We start from the raw sequence: 19,479 nt of genomic DNA, 5'->3' as shown, positions 1-19,479 counted from the left end.
TGAACCACACTCTGCTGGAACGCTGCCGTGATAAAACAGGATAGGCTGCCCATGGTGATTATGACATGAATTGTGTGCCAACCACACATTCTGCGCTCCTAAAAGATGCTCTGGGAAGTTCCAGTAATGCCTTCCAAGTGGTATTTCTCCCTCAAAAGCTGTGTGGTTTATTCACTACCTTTGAAATTTGGCAGAGAGGAAGGGAATGGTACGGGTATAGGCCAGAGAGAATGATTTCCTCTTTGTAAAGTCAGGCTTCTTCTGCTTCTAGAAAATATACCTGCTCCCAGTGTGGAACCTTTCCAATAAAACACAAGACGTACTCATAAGCTATCACGGGGTCCTTGGGAGTGTTAATATAGAGCCAAGTTCACGGATAGACATTGGTTTTTGAAGCTATTGTAATGAGAGCCTTGCACTGTAAAGAAATGTTCACTCTGAAACTACGGACTGGGCGTCACATGAATGTTAACACAGTGTAGTGTGAAGCAATGTATAGTAGCCCGAATCTCGCAGTATTCGTTATCCTGACAGGTTAAGTCACCTTTAATATAAACATGAGTCTGAGATAATTAGGGAATAAGGAACTCGACCGAGTTCACATGGCTATACAGGGTTATACAGAGGGGCACAACTCACACTCAAGGTTGTGTTTAAAATACATAATTTACCATACATACATGATCCACTACAAAGCCGAACGATTCGTGCAGTGCGCAGTAAATAACCACCCGGAGCGCACCCACACGAGAAGTGTCCTTAACAACACAGTCGACAGGGCGTCTCTCTTCTAGAAGGTCTCCATCTTCAGGGAGATCCCGGATGTTGTATCGTCCACACAGAACGACTTCTGCACAGATATATTTGCCCCGTGTCCCTGCCTGAGCCGAACCCAAACACGCGAGAAACCACGCGGGACATTGAGTCGGGAGAGGCCCTTTACAACAGTAGGGTCTTTAAAACACATTTTTCCAGCTTGGCCTGCACTTTCTACCCCAGGGGAACCAGGCAAAAACTCTGCTCACACACGAGTGGACGTTCAATCAGAGGTGGTAACCTTGGCACACTTCCAAGAGGCCCCCTTCCTCCAGTGTGTTCATGGATGGCTAGCTCCCTCCCTTGCTCCTTTGGAAAACAGTGAGTAAGAACTTTCTGGAGAATGTAAGTTTCTAGAGCAATATAGGTCCACCGTGATGAAGGGGGGAAGTCCTTCAGAATGGTATGCTACTCTCCCTGCGGCCTTGAATGATCACAGGCGGGGAAATGGGCAGTGGCGTATTTAGACAGTGGACTGTTCGCTTAGACATTGAAGTTCCCCGCAATCTGCCTCTGCCCTTAAATCACCAGGGTCAGTGCATCTATTTAAAACAAGAGATGCTATCTTGAGTGACCATTTGCAATAAGCGGTCCGCTCTGCTCGAGGCACCCTAGAAATGTTCTCTGACCTTTTGAAAAACCAGTTAGTACGTATCTACCATCTCATACTTTGGTCTATAATGGCATTTCCTCTAGCTATATACTATGAGCTTGATATCACAAATACAGGAAGAGTACAAGATTAAAATAAGATTTTAAAAAGATTAAAACCCAAAGAAAGGAGAAGAAAACATGAAGGGGTTTGGCTCAGCAGAAAATCTCCTTGAGTGCTCTCAGAATCAGAGTCCACACTGCTCAGGGCTCGGACCCAGACACATCCTGTCCTGGGAGATTCGTCCAAGGGCTGTGGCCCCTACTCTTTGACGGAGAGGAGCCTCATACCTCGTGCGTCATACCTCTCCTCGAAGGCACCTGGGACGCCGTTGGAAAGAGGCTCCCCACCACACAGAAGGCACGAGGGAAAATACAAAAATAAGGATTTTGTTTCCAAGGTATCATAAATAACTAGGGTGGCAGGTATTAAATAGGACCACAGAAGAGGACCGCGGAAGAGGACGCCACGTTACAGCTTGTTCTCCTCAAAGAGGATCTGGGCATAGACGGTGCTGGTGGGGAGGCCTTTGGCAGCTCGGTGGGGTTTGACCAGCTCCAGCTCAGCGTAGGTCAGGTTCTCCTCGGCAATCTTCGGCTAGAAGACAGAACACAACACAACTCTAGCTGACCACAGTGAGTTCCGCATCATACCTTCATTCATCAGGTGCGCATTTTCACTGCATTCTGGGGATCCAAGGGGGAACAAATGGACAAAAAATTTCCAAGGATAGATAAAACCTAAATAACACAATAATACAGATCTCATTGTCTTCTAAAGAACATTATGCCCTGCAAAGAGACATCATGATTTATTCTTGACACAGAAAGCTAACAATAGGGGCGCCTGAGTGGCTCAGCTGTTAAGTGTCTGCCTTTGACTCAGGTCATGATCCCAGGGTCCTGGGATCCAGCCCTGCATCAGGCTCTCTGCTCGGCCTGCTTCAGGGACTCACACTCCCCTTGCTTGTGTTCCCTCTCTCGCCGTCTCTCTCTGTCAAATAAATAAAAATAAAATCTTAAAAAAGAAAAAAAAGAAAGCTAACAAAAAATGATTAAACATTAGGCCACAAAGTAAACTCTAATTCTGAAAATAATGTTAACAAACAGTTTCTCTCTTTTTTTAAAAAAGATTTTATTTATTTATTTGAGAGAGAGAGAGAGCACAAGAGCGGGGAGGGGCAGAGGGAAAGAATCTTAAGCAGACTCCCCACTAAGTGTGGGGCCCAACTCAGGGCTTGACCCCATGACCCTAAGATCATGATCTAAATGGAAATCAAGAGTTGGAAGCTTGGGGCGCCTGGGTGGCACAGCGGTTAAGCGCCTGCCTTCGGCTCAGGGCGTGATCCCGGCGTTATGGGATCGAGCCCCACATCAGGCTCCTCCGCTATGAGCCTGCGTCTTCCTCTCCCACTCCCCTGCTTGTGTTCCCTCTCTCGCTGGCTGTCTCTATCTCTGTCAAATAAATAAATAAAAAATCTTTAAAAAAAAAAAAAAGAGTTGGAAGCTTAACCAACTGAGCCACCCAGTCATCCCACTAACAGTTTCTGATCAAAAGGAAAAAATAAAATGAAAGAGACAGAAACAAAAAATTCTAGAAATTAATAACGAAATTAGAATGACACCATCTAGACATTTTCTTCAATGACTTAATATGTACAAAACTAAAGCTCTGGAATATCTTGATAATGATGAAAAAGAAAATATTACTTGCTAGAACTCAAAGAATTCAGTACTCACAGAAAAATCATAGTCTTAAATATTTATATTAATAATATGAATTAAATGGATCAAGCACCCAATTAAAGAAGTTAGAAAAGAGCAAAATAAATGGGAAAAAAAGTAGAAAGAAAGACCAGTAAAATTAAAACCAGACTGTATGAATCAGAAAGCAGAACAACAGTAGAATTATAAGAAGACCCAAAATTGGTATTTAGAAAGCAGAACAACAGTAGAATTATAAGAAGACCCAAAATTGGTATTTAGAAAACACCAATACAACAAATAAACTGAAAAATAAATTAATCAAGATAAAAAGGGGAAAAAGCCCAAATGAATAAAATAGGAAATGAGGAAGGGGATATAATGTTAATAAATTTTTTAAATTAAAAAAACTACTTTGCTCAACTCATTGTCCCACATTTTGCAATACAGTATAAAATGGGTAATGTTCCAAAAAGTATAAATTATAAAGATTAACTCCAGAAAATATGAATGTACTAATTATCATCAAAAAAAAAGGAAGAAAAGGAAAGGAAAATAAAAGAAAGAAAAGAAGGGAAGGAGGGAAGACGGGAGGGAGGGAGGGAGGGAGGAAGGGAGGAAATATTGCCAAAGAACTCTTTCTTAAAAACACCAGGCCCAGGCAGCTTTATAGGAAACTTTCTACAAGAAATTCCTTTAAGGAAAAGATAATTCTGGTATAATTAAACTGATCCAGAACATTAAAAGAAGAAAAACTTCACGTATTTTAAAACAATCTCATTTATCGATGTACAGTTTAAATCAGATTTACTCAGAATGAGGAAGCACATTAAAAGGCAGATAACTGCGTTCCAGGAATGCAAAGACGGTTCAATATTAGAAAATTCTCCCAGTACAATCGACAATAGCCATAGATGCAAACAACAATATAGTTATCTCTATAGATGCTGGAAAGGCATTTAGTAAAATTAAAAAGAAATGTTTTTGTTAAAAACAACTTTTGAACGAAGCAGGCATAGATGTATACTTCCCCGCCATGATTAAGGCACATAATTAAGATAAAGAATCGTGGGTGGATTGCGACGGAGTGATGGCAGCATCACAGCAGCAGAAGCCATCCCTTTTTTCTCTCCCCTTCCATGTACAACTAGTCGGACATCCGTAATCAAAAAGAAAAGCACCTCTGCACAGTATCCCAGGACACCTGAGAGCTCTGTCCATCTGTGCACCTGAAGGGTGGACCGGACTGCAGAGGGAGGGTGGTGGTGGTGGAGCCAGCAGTGGCACGGGTGGTGATGGCAGAGAAGGTGTGGCCGCTCCGGTGACCAGCCAGCACCACCTTTCTGGCAGAGGAGGTGGAGGGTGAAGGCAGTGAAGCCTCCTGGGCTGGCTCTGTGCCTCACAGCTGGAGGGACCAGTGCCCTCTCTGAGGAGACCACAGTGATGGGGGAGAGGAAAAGAGACTGAAAGAGGACCATCCCCACTCAGGATCCCCCTACGGAGCAGTGGGCATACCGAAAGCCCCAAGCACTGAGCACACACCTTCCCCACTCACCCCTGCTCTGTCCCCACCTTTTGCTTTTTTTAAAATGCACAGTCCTCCCAACCTGAGCAGCCTGTCAGATCCCTTAAGAGAAGCCAAAAACTTGTGCTATAGCGCCACCTTCTGGAAAACAAAAGGAAGGCTCCTAACTACCAACCTGTTGAACCGTTAGAATCAAAGTAAACAAAACCTTGCCTACATAAAAAAGGTGTTCACTACTTCAAATGCAGTCGCAGAACCACTTCTCTTCAAACACCATGAAAAATCACAGTAATATGAAAACAATCACAGTAACACGCTATCGCAAAAATAAAAGACAATTTTCCAGCAACCAAACCCAAAGACATGGAATACTGTAACCTAATTGATAATTTAAAATACTTGTTGTAAGGAAGTTCAATGAGCCACAAGAAAACTCAGGAAGACAATGCAGTGATCTGAGTAATAAAACTAATAAACAGAAGGAATACTTTACCAAAGAGAATGAAGTTCCAGAACAGAAACAAACAGAAATTCTGGAGCTAAAGAACTCAATAAATGAGATGAAGAATGCACTAGAATGTACTGGAAATACAGCAGATCATATGGAAGAGAGAATTAGTAAGCTCAAGGACAGAAATATAGAAATGATTCTGGTGGAAGAGAAGAGAGACCTAAAATTTTCAATAGTGAAGAAACTATGTGAGTCATCTGACTCCATTAGAAAAGCCAACATGAGAATAATGGGTATCACAGAAAGAAGAGAGAGGGGAAGGGAAGAGAGCCTATTCAAAGAAATAAGAGCTGAGAACTTCCCATTCCTGGGGAAGGAACTGGATATACAAGTCCACAAAACTAATAGAACACCTTATTATCTCAATGCAAAAAGACCCTCTCCAAGACACATTATATTAAAACTGTCAAAAGTCAACAATAAAGACTTTTAAAAAGAGCCAAGGGGGAAAAAAGACAGTAACCTACAAAGTACCCCTGTTAGGCTATCAGCAGATTTCTCAGCAGAAACTCCACAGGCCAGGGAGAGAGGAATGACATATTTGAAGTACTGGAAGATAAAAACTTATCAGCCAAGAGTATTTGGCAAAGTTATCCTTCAGAAATAAAGAAGAAATAAAGGTTTTCCCAAACAAAAGCTGAGAGAGTTCACCACCACTAGACCTGCCTTACAAGAAATGTTGAAAGGAGCTCCTCAAGCTGAAATGAAAAGACGAAAGTACACAAAACTCTGATTAAGGCGATACATAGAACTAGACTACAATAACTCTTCTTTAGAATAGCATATTAACTCCTTAACCACAGCATAAAGGTTAAAGGAAAAGAGCATTAAAGACATTAAAGATAACTATAGTTACTACAACTTGGTAACAAAATCACAGTATAAAAAGAGATCATTTGTGACATCAAAAAGGGGAACAGTAAAAGAACGGAGGCTTTATAGGCCAGTCAAGATAACTTGCTATCTGCAGAAAAAGGACTGTGTTATCTATGAAATGTTTTGTGTAAACCTCATGGCGACCAAAAAGCAAATATCTAAAGCATAGACACAAAACATTAAAAAAAGGAGGGGGAGGGGACTGTGCCAACAACCATGAAAAATCATCAACTTACAAAAGTAGACAGAAACAGAAGGAAAAAGAAACAATGGAGAGACAAAATAACCAGGAGGCAAAAGATGAAATGGAAGCAGTAAACACTTACATACCAATAATCACCCTGAATGTGAATGGATCGAACTCACCCATCAAAAGACACAAGTGGCTGGATATATAAAAAATAAGACCCAACTAAATTCTGCCTATGGGAGACTCACTTCAGCTTTAAAGTTACACATAGGCTTAAAGTGAAAAAATGGAAGATGTTACTCCAACAAGCAGAAATGAAAAGTTAGGCATAATCATACTTATATTAGACAAAATAGACTTCAAGCCAAAAAGAGTAACCAGAGAAAAAGATCATTACATAATGATAAAGGGGTCAATACATCAAGCAGATATAACAATTGTAAATATATATGCTCCCAACAACTAAGCAATGAAATTAAGTATATATTAACTATATTAAGTAATTAATATTACTTAAGCATACATGTATACTATATATTAAGTCATTAATAAAAGTAATTAAGTAATTAATAAAAGATCATAAGGGAGAAATAGACAATAATACAATAATTGTAGGGGACTTCAATACCCCACTATCAGCAATGGATAGACCATTCAGACAGAAAATCTACAATGAAATGTTGAAATTGAAACATACTTTAGAACACATGGAGTTAACAGACATATATAGAACATTCCCCCCAATAGCAGCAGAATACACATTTTCTCAAGTGCACATGGGACATTCTCCAGGATAGATCATGTTAGTCCACAAAACTAATCTTAGGAAATTTAAGAAGACTGAAATCATAACAACTATCTTCTCTGACCACGTGGTATAAAACTAGAAATCAACAAGAGGAAAGTGAGAAGATCTAAAAATATGTGGAAACTAAACAACACATTTCTAAACAACCACTGGATCAAAGAAGAAATCAAAAGAGAAATAAAAAATTATCTCCAAACAAATGAAAACGAAAACACAACATCAGTACAGTGGGGTATATCAAAAGCAGATCTGAGAGTTATTGTTTATAACAATAACTGCATATATTACGAAATTAGGAAGATCTCAAACAACCCAATTTTACACCATAAGGAACTAAAAAAAAGAAAACAAACCAAGCCCAAAGTTATCAGAAAGAAGTAAAAAGTAAGGATCAGCGTGGAAATAAATGAAATAGAAACCAGAAAAATAATAGAAAGATTCAGTGAAACTAAGAGCTGGTTCTTTGAAAAGATAAACAAAATTGACAAACCTTAAGCTAGACTAATTAAAGAAAAATAGAGAAAACTCAAATAAAAAAATTAGAAATGAAAGAGAAGACTTTAGAACAGACACTACAGAAATACACAGAGTCATGAAACTACTATGAACCATTATATGCCAAAAAATTACATAATTGAGAATAAATATTTACATTTCTAGAAACACACAACCTAAGAAGACTGAATCAGGAAGAAACAGAAAAGCTAAAGAGTAGCTTTAGCTAACTGTAAAGAGATCGAATCAGTAATAAAATACTCCCAACACAAAAAACTTCAAGACCAGACAGCTTCATTGGAAAATTCTACCATACATGTAAAGAACAATTAATACCAATCCTCTTCAAACTCTCCTAAAGTATCAAGGAGGAGGGAATGCTTCCAAACTCATTCTATGAGATCATCATCACTTTGATACAAAAACCAGACAGGGATATCACAAGAAAAAGAAACTATAGACCAATATCCCTGATGAATATAGATGCAAAAATTCTCAAAATAATGTTAGCAAATCAAATTCATGAACATATTAAAAGGATTATACACCATGACCAAGTGGAATTTATTCCTGAAATTCAAGGATGGTTCAACACACAAATCAATAAATGGAATTCACCACATCAATAAAATGAAAGATAAAAATCACAGGTTCATGTCAATAGATACAGAAAAAGCATCTGGCGAAATACAACATCCTTTTATGATAAAAAAAAAACTTTAATAGACTGGATATAAAAGTAACATACAAAAGGCCATATATGACAAACCCACAGCTAACATTATACTTAATGGGGAGAAACTGAAAGTGTTTTCCCCAAGATCAGGAACAAGGCAAGGATGCCCACTCTCACCACTCCTATTCAATATAATACTGGAAGTCCAAGCTAGAGCAATTAAGCACGACAAAGAAATAAAAGGCATTCAAATCAGAAGGGAAGAAGTAAAATTGTTATTGCTTGCTGATGACATGATCCCTACATATAGAATATCCCAAAGAATTAGTAAAAAACCTATATCGGAAGAGAGGCAGGAAACAAAACCAACATATAGAAATTAACTGCACTCCTTTGCACTGAAGACGAAGCACCTGAAAAACAAATAAAGAAAATGAACCCATTCATAATAGCATCAAAAAAATACTTAGGGATAAAATTAACCAAGTGAAAGATCTATACAATGAAAATTACAAAACTTTGCTGAAAGAAATTGAAGAAGACACAAACAAACAGAAAGATATCCCATGTCATGGATTGGAAGAATTAATATTGCTAAGATGGCCATACTACCCAAGGCCATCTACAGATTCAACATAATCCCCATCAAAGTACCAATGGCATTCTTCACAGAAATAAAAGAAACAATCCCAAACTTTGTGTGGAACCACAAAAGATCCCAAATAGCCAAAGCAATCTTAAGAAAAAAGAACAAAGCCAGTAGTAGTATGCTTCCAGATTTCAAACTATAGTACAAAGCCACACTATGGTACTGGCACAAATATAGACACATCAGACAACTTAAAAACCCTAGCATCTATGGTCAACTAATATTTGACAAGGGAGACAAGAACACCCAATAGTGAAAGGATAGTCTCTTCAACAAATAGTGCTAAGAAAATTGGAGAAACACACACAGAATAATGAAATTGGACCACCAACTCACATCATTCATGAAAACTAACTTGAAATGAAATGAAACAGAAGTCCTAGAAGAAAACATGTGGAAGAACCTCATGGATATTGGTCTTGAAAATTTTTTTTTCTTTTGGAAATAACACCAAAGGCACAAACGACAAAAGAAAATATTAACAAATGGTACTATATAAAACCAAAAAGCTCCTACGGAGCATAAGAAACAATTAACAAAATGAAAAGACAACCTATAGAATGGGAGAACTTTTTTTCAAACTATATTAATGGATGAGGGGTTGAAATATTCAAATAATATCCAAAATATATAAAGAATTCCATCAACTCAGTAACAAAAGAAAACAAAATAATCCAATTTAAAAATGGGCAAAAGAATTAGACATTTCTCCAAAGAGGACATCATAATGGCCAATAGACACAGGAAAAGATTCGCAACATCACTCATCATCAGGGACCTGCAAATCAAAACCGCAATGAGATATCACCTCACACCTGTGAGAATGCCTATCATCAAGAAGACAAGAAACCACAGGAGCTGGTAAGGATGTGGTAAAACCCTTACACTTTGCTGGGAAGAATGTAAATTGGTCCAACCACTATGGAAACAATATGGCGGTTCCTCAAAATATTAAAAATAGATGTACTATATAACCCAGCAATTCCACTTCTGGGTATATCCCCCAAAAAAACACCAAAAAACAGGACTTCAATGAGTTGTATGCAAGCCCATTGAATTGCAGCACGATTCACAAAGCCAAGATATGGAAACAACCCAAATGCCCATCAATGGATGAATGGATAAAAAAGATGTGCTGCATATAGACAATGGAATAGTATTCAGCCATGAGGAAGGAAGACATTCTCCCATTTGTGACAACACAGATAGACCTGGAGCACATTATGCTAAGATAAGTGAGACAGAGAAAGACAAGTACTGCATGATATTACTTATACGTGGAATCTAAAAGTTAAACCTATAAAAAACAGTAAAATGGTGGTTGTCAGAGGGGACTGAGAGGCATCAAATACAAGTGATGGTGCCTAAGGGTACAAACTTGTAACAAGCAGTAATAAGGCACTGAGATCTAATGCACAGGATAATGCATGTAGACAATAATATTGTACTATAATTATGTGCATGTATAATTATGTAATGTGATGAACATCGCTACATTGGCAATCATATTACAATATGTAAATGTATCCAAATAGCATATGTATACCTTAAACTTATTTTTAATAAGTTTAATATTCTTTTTAGAATAACTGGTAATCCAATTCTAGTGATATTAAAATCTAAGGCTGTAATAATTAAAATACTGTGTTACTGGCAAAGGAATACACCTGTATGTCAATGAAACTGATGAGAAAGTCTAGAAATGAACCCCAAATTATAAAATAAATTATTATTTTCCAATAAATAGTGTTAAGACACTTGGGCAGCCATTTGAAAAAAAAAATCATATCCCTACATCATTCTTTACACCAGACAAATTCCTGATAAATTTCAAATTTTAATGTGGAAAGTAAATTCATAAAAAGTGCTGGAAGAATGTGTGGGGACATTTTTTAAAAATAACCTCAGTGTATAGAAGGTATTTTACAGAATAACCCAGGATCGATACAAAAAAGATATGAACACCTTCATGCCACAGACAGTGAAATATTTCCTAAATAAAGTCAAAGGATAATTAAAAAATGAAGAAAATATTTGCAACTTATATCAAAGGCCCTACAATGCAACATAGATAATGGCCAATAATCCATGAGAAAATTAAGCAAAGAACAACAGACAGGACCAGAGAGTTCACAGGAAAGGAAATTACAAAGACTCGTACACACAAATGAGACTCAACCTCTAGGAATAAGAGAATCAGGATTTAAAATCAGACATCACTTTTTGTCTTTTACATTAACAAACATTAAAAGAGAAAAGGTGCGGAAAGAAACAGAAGAAACAGGCCCTCTTGTATATCGTCAGTGGAGGTGTTTGTTGGTACAAGCAAAAATCCGGAAACACTTCAATGAACATCGGCGGGAGACTGGTGTATTCGTACAACGGGTATATGGTGCAGTCTTTAAAAAGAATGATGGAACCATACGTGTACTGTATGTTTTCCTATCATTTGGGTAAATATGTGTGCATGTATCTTACGTGCTTAGAAAGCCCTTGGAACCTGCTTGGGAAATCAAGCACCTGGTACCTATCCATCTTGCCCTCCGGTGACGTCACCTGGCTGGCCGAAGGGAGACATACAATTTAGCATGCAGATGTGTTGATACCTTTCACATTTTCTTGTAGGCACATGTATTTAAACAACACATTAGTTAATTTTAAGTCATCATCGGAAAAATAAAAGTCAGTCACTACTTTACAGTCATAAAGACACGTGACTTAGCAACCTGCTTTTTGTTCTTGTTTCTTGGCTTTGGTTGTGTTGTTTTGATTTCTGATTTTTCGTGCTTCCACCTTGGTTATCTTGCCAAGATTCAGGACAAGTAAATCATTCACATTCAATTTAACATTCTTAAAAAGAATGCCTAAAGCAAAAAGTCTCTTTTCTTTTGAAATGGAACATCATAATAGAGACAGGAAGCAAGAGACAAAGAGAGTTCCTAACTCCTACAGCCAGTACAATTGCCAAGCGACCTTCGCAAACTGGCCATTTTTAAATTTCAAAGGACATTTGGAGGGATGAGAGCCTCCTGTTTTTCTTTTGACATCAGAAGTCTTTACACTGCTTCTTAGTTGTCCATATATTCCAAAGCCAACAAAAATCCCGTTTACATCTTGCCTTTCAGTTTAATTACATTTCACATTATAATGATTCCATTTAGAAATGCCATGTGTCCTCAGATAAGCACGCAAAACCCAACTCATGTAAATTTTAGAACCAGGATTTATGAAATCATATTGTCCAGGTGTTTTATTACATTACCTTGAAATTGCATTGTTTTCTAGTGTAGATTATCTGTTTATTCTTAAGTTATTCCATTACGTTTGGATATGAAAAATAACACTAGCTTTCTCAATACAGGTCACCAGGCTGGCTGGGCTGATGTGTTGTTTTCATACATTTTTATGATGTTCCTATAGTAAACATAATTCAATAAAGCCAAAGCACACTAAATAAATAATTGCATCTAGAAAAGCAATAAAAACAAATAAAATTAGTACTTTCATAAGTGGAAAGGTACTTCAATTACTGCTACAAGCCAACAACCCACCATAAAATGTGTAGAATCATTTCCCTTATGCATATTTCTGGGATATAATAATTTGATTGAAGATATGAGGCAGCACACAGGAGGCTCCGAATTGCGAAGTGTATACAGTTTCCAACAGAAGATGCATAATGTCGGTCCTTGACACCTTTAAAGAACCTGTCGTTTTTCCGGCGTGCTCACTGGGCTGTCACCATCAACCATGTGCTTAATTACATTTCCTGGCTTGTTTAACTGGAAATAAATTCCTAATGGCCAATGAAAGGCGGTAAATGCAGACTCCTCACCAGTTCTCACCAAGCCGCCTTGTTTTTGCCCGGATGCTTTAGTGGAAGGTTCAGGGCAGAAGCAGCTTAGAGCAAATGATCGGAGTCATTCATTATTGGTGAAACTATAGAACTGGCAGGAAAACCAGGAGCCAGGACAGCACATAAAGGGTGAAATGGGTGATGCGATGGGGCACCGCCGGGGTGAGGACCCCGCAGTGGGTCCTCAAAACCCCATCCTAATCACACAGAAGTAGATGGGCACTCCAGGGTACAACCTTCAGTGATCTCGAACGGGCTGTTCACACCTCGCAAGTGCTTCAGACTGCTCGCAGACACAAAAGAAACTCCTGGAAGCAGGATTTCCAGGCCTCGGACACTTAGGTCTGATGTTGCTGTATTCACTGGACAGCAGGAGCAGGAAGAAATGGGAAGGAGGGGAAGTGGACCAACGGCTGGGAGGGTCAGACAGGGTCCTTTAGAAAAGGCCCTAGAACTTTCCAAACATGTGAGAAGCAACTGCCCCATTTCCTCTTTCCCAGGACTGTTTGGTTTTATTTTCTTTTCCCCCTCAGCCTACAGACCCCTGGTCAGTTTCTCCATTCCTCCATAAGGGCCTGGTGTTTGTGATCCACTGCTTGGGATCTTGTCTGTTCTAACCCTCTTTGCTTTATGTACCTGTAATCTCACTTCTGATACATTTCCTCCCAGCCGAGGGAGAATCCATTCCTTAGTCCGGAAGAGGATTCAATAAGCAAGAGGGGATGGCGGTTCACATACAAATACATGTTGATGCATCAAAGAAAGGTTGGAATGGAACTCTGAAAAAATCTCTTGGTTGGTGGAAAGGTTCATGGGGAGGAGGCAAGGAGACCGGCCCTGAGGCCATCATCCCGTGGCTGCCGGCAGAGCATGGCTGCAGGGCACTTTGGACCGGACTTCAAATGTCAGCTGTGTGACCCTTCTGCTGTCCTTAAGGACCTCACAGACCCCACACTTGAACTCAACTGCTCATTGACCACCACTGAGCCAAATTAAACTCCCACATAGCACAACTTCCCCTCGGAAGGCTTCAGAAAGCATTAGCACACATGCCAGTTTTCTCATGCAGTGATGGAACCTTCTGGACTCTAGGTGTAACAAGGTCAGTGTGCAGTGAAATGCCAAGTCTTCCATGGCCCATCCTGCTGTTCTGCCAGTGGTGAGACATTCACCCGCAGACGACACCCCCTGGGCTGGACCTCCCACTTCCAACTTAAGCGCTTCTTTCCCCCAGTTTTGGAGTATTGATTATGGAACGTGGCTCTGTGGAGAAGGATTTACTTGCTACGGCTCACACTAGAAAAGTCAACCCCCAAGAATCCAGAAGTTGTGCACCTGTTGGGGACACACCACACTTCAAGGTCCTCATTGGTAGTTTGAGTATTTCATGCTAGGATTCAAGCCAAAAATTAACATTCCTACCAGGAGAGAGAGAAAGAGAGAGGAAGAGAGAGGTTGATTGAACATTCTCTGCAGACTCCTACAAAACAACACTTTCTCATAGCTATGATCACCTCTGGGTGTGCACGCTGAATTAAGTTGCAGGAATAAAAGAAAAATGGAATTGCAGCCACTGCAAGTTCTCTGATGTCAGAAGTTCAATTGGGGAATAGCATTATCTGAGCAAAAGATCAATAACCAGGACATGGGGATGTTTATGCTAACGTCACCTTAGAGTTAAAAAATGTGATTGCAGTTCTACCGACTCGCACTATCAGGAATCTATTTACCCAAGAGAGAATTACATATTATCGAGGGCAGACTTCCTCTTCCCCCTTCAAGATAAGTGCTCATTTTTTATTCAACAGAGGAGTATCTAGTAAAACAAATTCTCCCCTCATGATGCGCGCACACACACACACACACACACACACACACACCGAGGAGCTGGAGGCCGTGCAATCAGCGAGGCTCTATTCGATGGAGGGCCCTTGACGGTATCCATAGGTCCAAAATCGGGAAAGAAAACTATGTCATAGTTCTTACTGGTCCAGTTAGAATCGGCGTGCCTTGGATACGAACTTGACTAAATTTTGAGTTCCACAGGTCTGCCCATGGGCATACTCTGCTTTGGCCAGGCTGTGCGGCAGGTGGCAAAAGACCTTTTTTTTTTTTTTTAAGATTTTATTTATCTATTTATTTTAGGGATAGAGAGAGAGGAGGGGGAGGAGCAGAGGGAGAGAGACAAGCAGACTCTGTGCTGAGTGCAGAGCCTGATGCGGGGCTTGATCCCACGACCCTGACATCATGACCTGAGCCGAAATCAAGAGTCAGAGGCTTAACTGACTGCGCCACTCAGGCGCACCTGGAAACAAGACTCTTGATTAGAGATGTCCACTGGACAGGTGGGAATAGGAAGCTAAGCGGTGAAAGGGTAGAACTAGAGATGGCCAGGGGAATTTTCTGAGTAATTGCTGGAGCCACATGCCAGGTCTACGCACCATCTCCTTAGAGGTGAGATCACTGGTCCACTAGGACCTCTGGCTTCAGCAGCATGACTGATACCAGAATCCTCACTCCCAGGTGAGGGCTGGAATTCAGCTGCACTCCCCAAATTCAGCATGCAGCTGTGACTGCTGACATGGGTGCCTCTTGACACTCTGAGCCAGGGTCTAGCGACCAGGACCCTTGGTCATCACACAGGGAGCACAGGTAGTCTCTGAGGCACAAAATGCCTACTTTCTCTGTTGCTTCAGAAGTCCATAAACCTTGGGATTATATCTACCCAAATTCCTACCCCCTGCCTGGCTTTCACATGATTATTCAGTAACTGATGGCCAATGAAGCAGGGTTCTCTATTTCTTTGGAAGGATTAGAAAGGATCTGGAACTCAGGAGAGAAGTTTTGGATGGAGATTAAGATTTCAAAGTTGTATCCAGGTTTTTGGCACCGTGAGTTGGATGAAGTCACTTGGAACTCTTGAGCAGAGCAAATTCGCATCATGCTCTTGACTCTGGAGAATTCAAAGGATGTTTAGCAAAGCGCGTTCCCAGAATGAATATGACGTGATGGAAAGTCACATGCCCCCGGCTAATTGCTCTGAGGACACACAGAGGTGACCAGCTATAGAACTTACTAAAGCCATGCACAGAAAAGGCCCAAGGCTTTACAAGTCATCAGACAGACGGAGGTCTCTAGATTTCACCAATGCATGTTTGGAAGCTAAAATGTGATTATAGATAAAGCTCTTGGGGAGGGTCCTGACACATGAACCTCTTCACAGTGGCACAGTGATAGCGGCGATTAGCTCCGTGATCTAATGCAGACACTCATTTTCTCTTCCCCATGGACCACACATGTATGTTTTCCCAGCTTCCTTCCAAAAGTACTTTTACCGGCAATATTATTCAAAAGAATATTTATGTTTAGAAAAAGAGAGTGTTTGGTTATCTCCTTCTATGTAGGAGTCCGCTCGGAGAATCTTCCATTTTGAAACCTCAGTCTTCCAATCAACTGCAATCTTTAACGCTCTAGCTCATCAGGTGTCTGGGGTTCAAGGGTCTACCTGGTGGTTTTAAGGGCATAGATTCTCGGAGACAGAAAGACTGCCATTTACCATCTGTGTGACCTTGGGCAAGTTTCTGAGTTTCTCTGTGCCGCCATTTCCTTGCCTGACACACCTCACCTATGAGACTCATAATAGTACCTATCCCACAGGGTTATTTTGAGGATTAAATGCGTTAATACATGTAATGTACTTAGAAAATTACCTTGTGGGTAAACAGTAAATACCACACAAGTGTTCACTTATTATTATTACTGTAATTTTTATTATAGAGTACAGCAAGTGTTGTTTTGAAAATTGGTCTGTTTGAAACACTTAGAGGCAGAGAGAAGACGACACTCCAAGATCATTTGGAAAACACCACCTGCCAGATTCTTTATTTTTTTTAATGATTTTTTATTATATTATGTTAGTCACCATACAGTACATCCCCGGTTTCCGATGTAAGGCTCGATGATTCATTAGTTGCGTATAACACCCAGTGCACCATGCAATCCGTCCCCTCCTTACTACCCATCACCGGTCTATCCCATTCCCTCACCCCCTCCCCTCTGAGGCCCTCAGTTTGTTTCTCATAGTCCATAGTCTCTCATGTTTCATTCCCCCTTCTGATTACCCCCCCCCTTTCTTTATCCCTTTCTTCCATTACTGATCATCCTAGTTCTTATGTTCCATAGATGAGAGAAATCATATGCACCTGCCAGATTCTGATGGATGCCATTGGATCTCAGGCCAGTGCCAAATAAATCCAGTGAGATATATATATATATTATAGTGATAAAGTTAAACCTTCTAAAAAGATAAGTCAAACCACTCAATGCCCTGCACAAAATTCTCCAATGGTTTCTTACTACACTTAGAATAAAATCTGGAGTCCCAGGGACGCCTGGGTGGCTCAGTCGTTAAGCGTCTGCCTTTGGCTCAGGGCGTGATCCCAGAGTCCTGGGATCGAGCCCCACATCAGGCTCCTCCGCTGGGAGCCTGCTTCTTCCTCTCCTACTCCCCCTGCCTGTGTTCCCTCTCTCACTATCTCTCTTTCTCTCTGTGTCAAATAAATAAATAAAATCTTTAAAAAAAAAATCTGGAGTCCCTATCAGGACACTGATCCTTCCTGACTTTGCCCTGGGACTCCTCTGACCTCAGTTCACACCACACAGTACCCTTTTGGACCAACGCTCCAGCCAGACTGGCCTCCTGGTGTGTGTCAGACACGCCTGCGCCGTACTCCTTGCCCAGAGCCCACCTCAGGGTTTTTGCCCGGGCTGTGATCTCTGCCTGGAATGTTCTTCCCCCAAATAGCAGTGTGGCTTGCTGCCTCATTTTATTGGGCCTTTGCTCCAAGGAGGCTCCTCCCCGTCAAACACAGTCCCCCCCCTCGCTCTTTGCTCTGCAATCCTGCTCTGCCGAACATGTGTCACTCCTGGGAATTACAAAGTCCTGTTCATTTGTCTTCTCCCACCAGAACGTAGTCATAGCACCTAATACTTAGTGCACCGACAACTATGCAGAAAGTACTCTTACTAGCATCCTCATTTTACACGGGTAGAAACAGAGGCACCGAAATGGCAAGCTTGCGGCCAACAGCTAGTCACTGGGGGAGCTGGTGCTAGAGCGAGCGTCTAACCAAACCACTCAGCTCTCCAAAGCACTGACTTTGTCAAACCTCCGTCCACGGCACGCTGGGAAATTGTGAGCAACTAGTTCTCCCAGAAAAACGTTCTGCTTTATAGCACTGGCTGACTTACATGCACAAATTTCACGATGCCAAAGAAATCTGTTCTCTCATGGACGGAAGTGGGCTGGAGCACACCCCTGGCTGTAACTTAGCTTCCAGAAGGTACCCGACTCAGGTGCTAGCTTGGCACGTAGGGGACAGTCAGTGCACATGTTTACATGATTGACTGAATGAGTTCAAGACAAAATGAAAGAAAACCAGTCTGAAAAAACCTTCCTTTAAATATGCTGGGGCTTCAGGAATCCAGCAAGTGGATGCTTTTGGATATCATGAGCAGAACTATGGGACTTTCTTCTCTTTCGGCCTATCTAGGGTTTCCATGTGGACATTCTACCAAGAAGAAGGCTACCTACGTTCTACTACTTGGAATCACGTAAATCCGCACGTGGCTTTCAACTTCAGAGGTTAAAATATAGATGTATGATGATACCAGATTGATAGATAGATGATAGAAAGATGATAGATAGATAGATAGATAGATAGATAGATAGATAGATGATAGATAGATAGATAGATAGATAGATAGATAGATAGATAGATGATAGATAGACAGACAGACTGATGAAAGAAATGATTATACCGTGACACTTTGCCGTTATTAAAAGAATGGGACGGATCTGTGCGTACTGATGTAGAAATATGAGCCTGATATATTGTTAATGGGAAAATACTTCAATGCGTAAACATTTTGTTTAAGATCAACCTCATTTTAGGGAAGTTGGCACACACTAATTATTTGTCATAATCTGTAGCCATGACCTACACTGACTGTGGGGTGACTGGGTATACATTTTGGGAATAGAGAGACAGAGATGGATATAAGTTTGTATATACACAGAAAACTGCTTAAAGAATATAAGCCAAATAGGAATTTGGCGACTGCAGAGAAATGAGAGCCTACGGAAAGAATTTCACTGTCTAATCTTAACAAACGGATATTCGGAACTGCCAGCCCCGCTCCGCGCCCCACTTAGAATCACCACTGCAACTTTCATCATATAAAACCCGCCCAGTGAGGTCAAGACAGAAACCGCTCCGAGACTTGGTGGACTAGAACTTTACTGAGTGCTCTCGGTGAGGGACAGTGGAGCCCGGAGCCCAGTGGGAAGGAACAGGGACCCGAGGCCAAGTGCCCGACCAGACCCTGCACTGCCACTTCCCGGTGGGGGCGCGTGTGCTGGTCCTTACCTCCCTGTGGCTCCCTGCCTGATCGGGGAGACGGAGCCAATAGCCATGCTTAGGTCAGGTTGTCCCCGCGTTCCTAGGGACAAGCACCAGGATACCGCCTGCATGGGAAAGTGTCAGGGGAGGTGAAGGGTGTGTGTCAGCACCATTGTCACCAAGTTCTTCACCATCACCACCTTCATCCCATCACCACCATCACCATCACTAGCATTATGTCATGGACACAATGGACAGGGCACAAACCAAGCCTTAAGACCAGACATCAAATTACAGCAGGTATGCTGGCTCATTTGTTGA

The 19,479-nt window shown here is 40.9% G+C and overlaps 1 protein-coding gene across 3 annotated transcripts in view; it reads right to left on the bottom strand.

Moving 5' to 3' along the window:
• Nucleotides 1–528: 528 nt before the first annotated feature.
• Nucleotides 529–19,479, bottom strand: part of VSTM4 (V-set and transmembrane domain containing 4) — a 98,763-nt gene continuing 79,812 nt past the window's right edge. Inside the window, exons 8-9 of one of the 3 annotated variants that reach the window (XM_048219276.2) lie at nt 19,186–19,283; nt 529–2,065 (exon numbers count right to left, since the gene is read on the bottom strand). In XM_048219276.2, coding sequence (XP_048075233.1) covers nt 2,041–2,065; nt 19,186–19,283 — 123 coding nt within the window. In that variant the 3' untranslated portion in view covers nt 529–2,040. Of the gene's footprint in view, nt 2,462–19,185; nt 19,284–19,479 lie in introns of all 3 variants that reach the window. The other 2 variants (XM_057308807.1, XM_048219275.2) reach the window with 2 other exon arrangements.

This window comes from Ursus arctos, unplaced genomic scaffold, assembly GCF_023065955.2.
Source record: "Ursus arctos isolate Adak ecotype North America unplaced genomic scaffold, UrsArc2.0 scaffold_7, whole genome shotgun sequence".
NCBI lineage: Eukaryota > Metazoa > Chordata > Mammalia > Carnivora > Ursidae > Ursus > Ursus arctos.
Note: the sequence above shows the minus strand (reverse complement) of the source record. Positions and strands in the feature narration are given on the sequence as shown.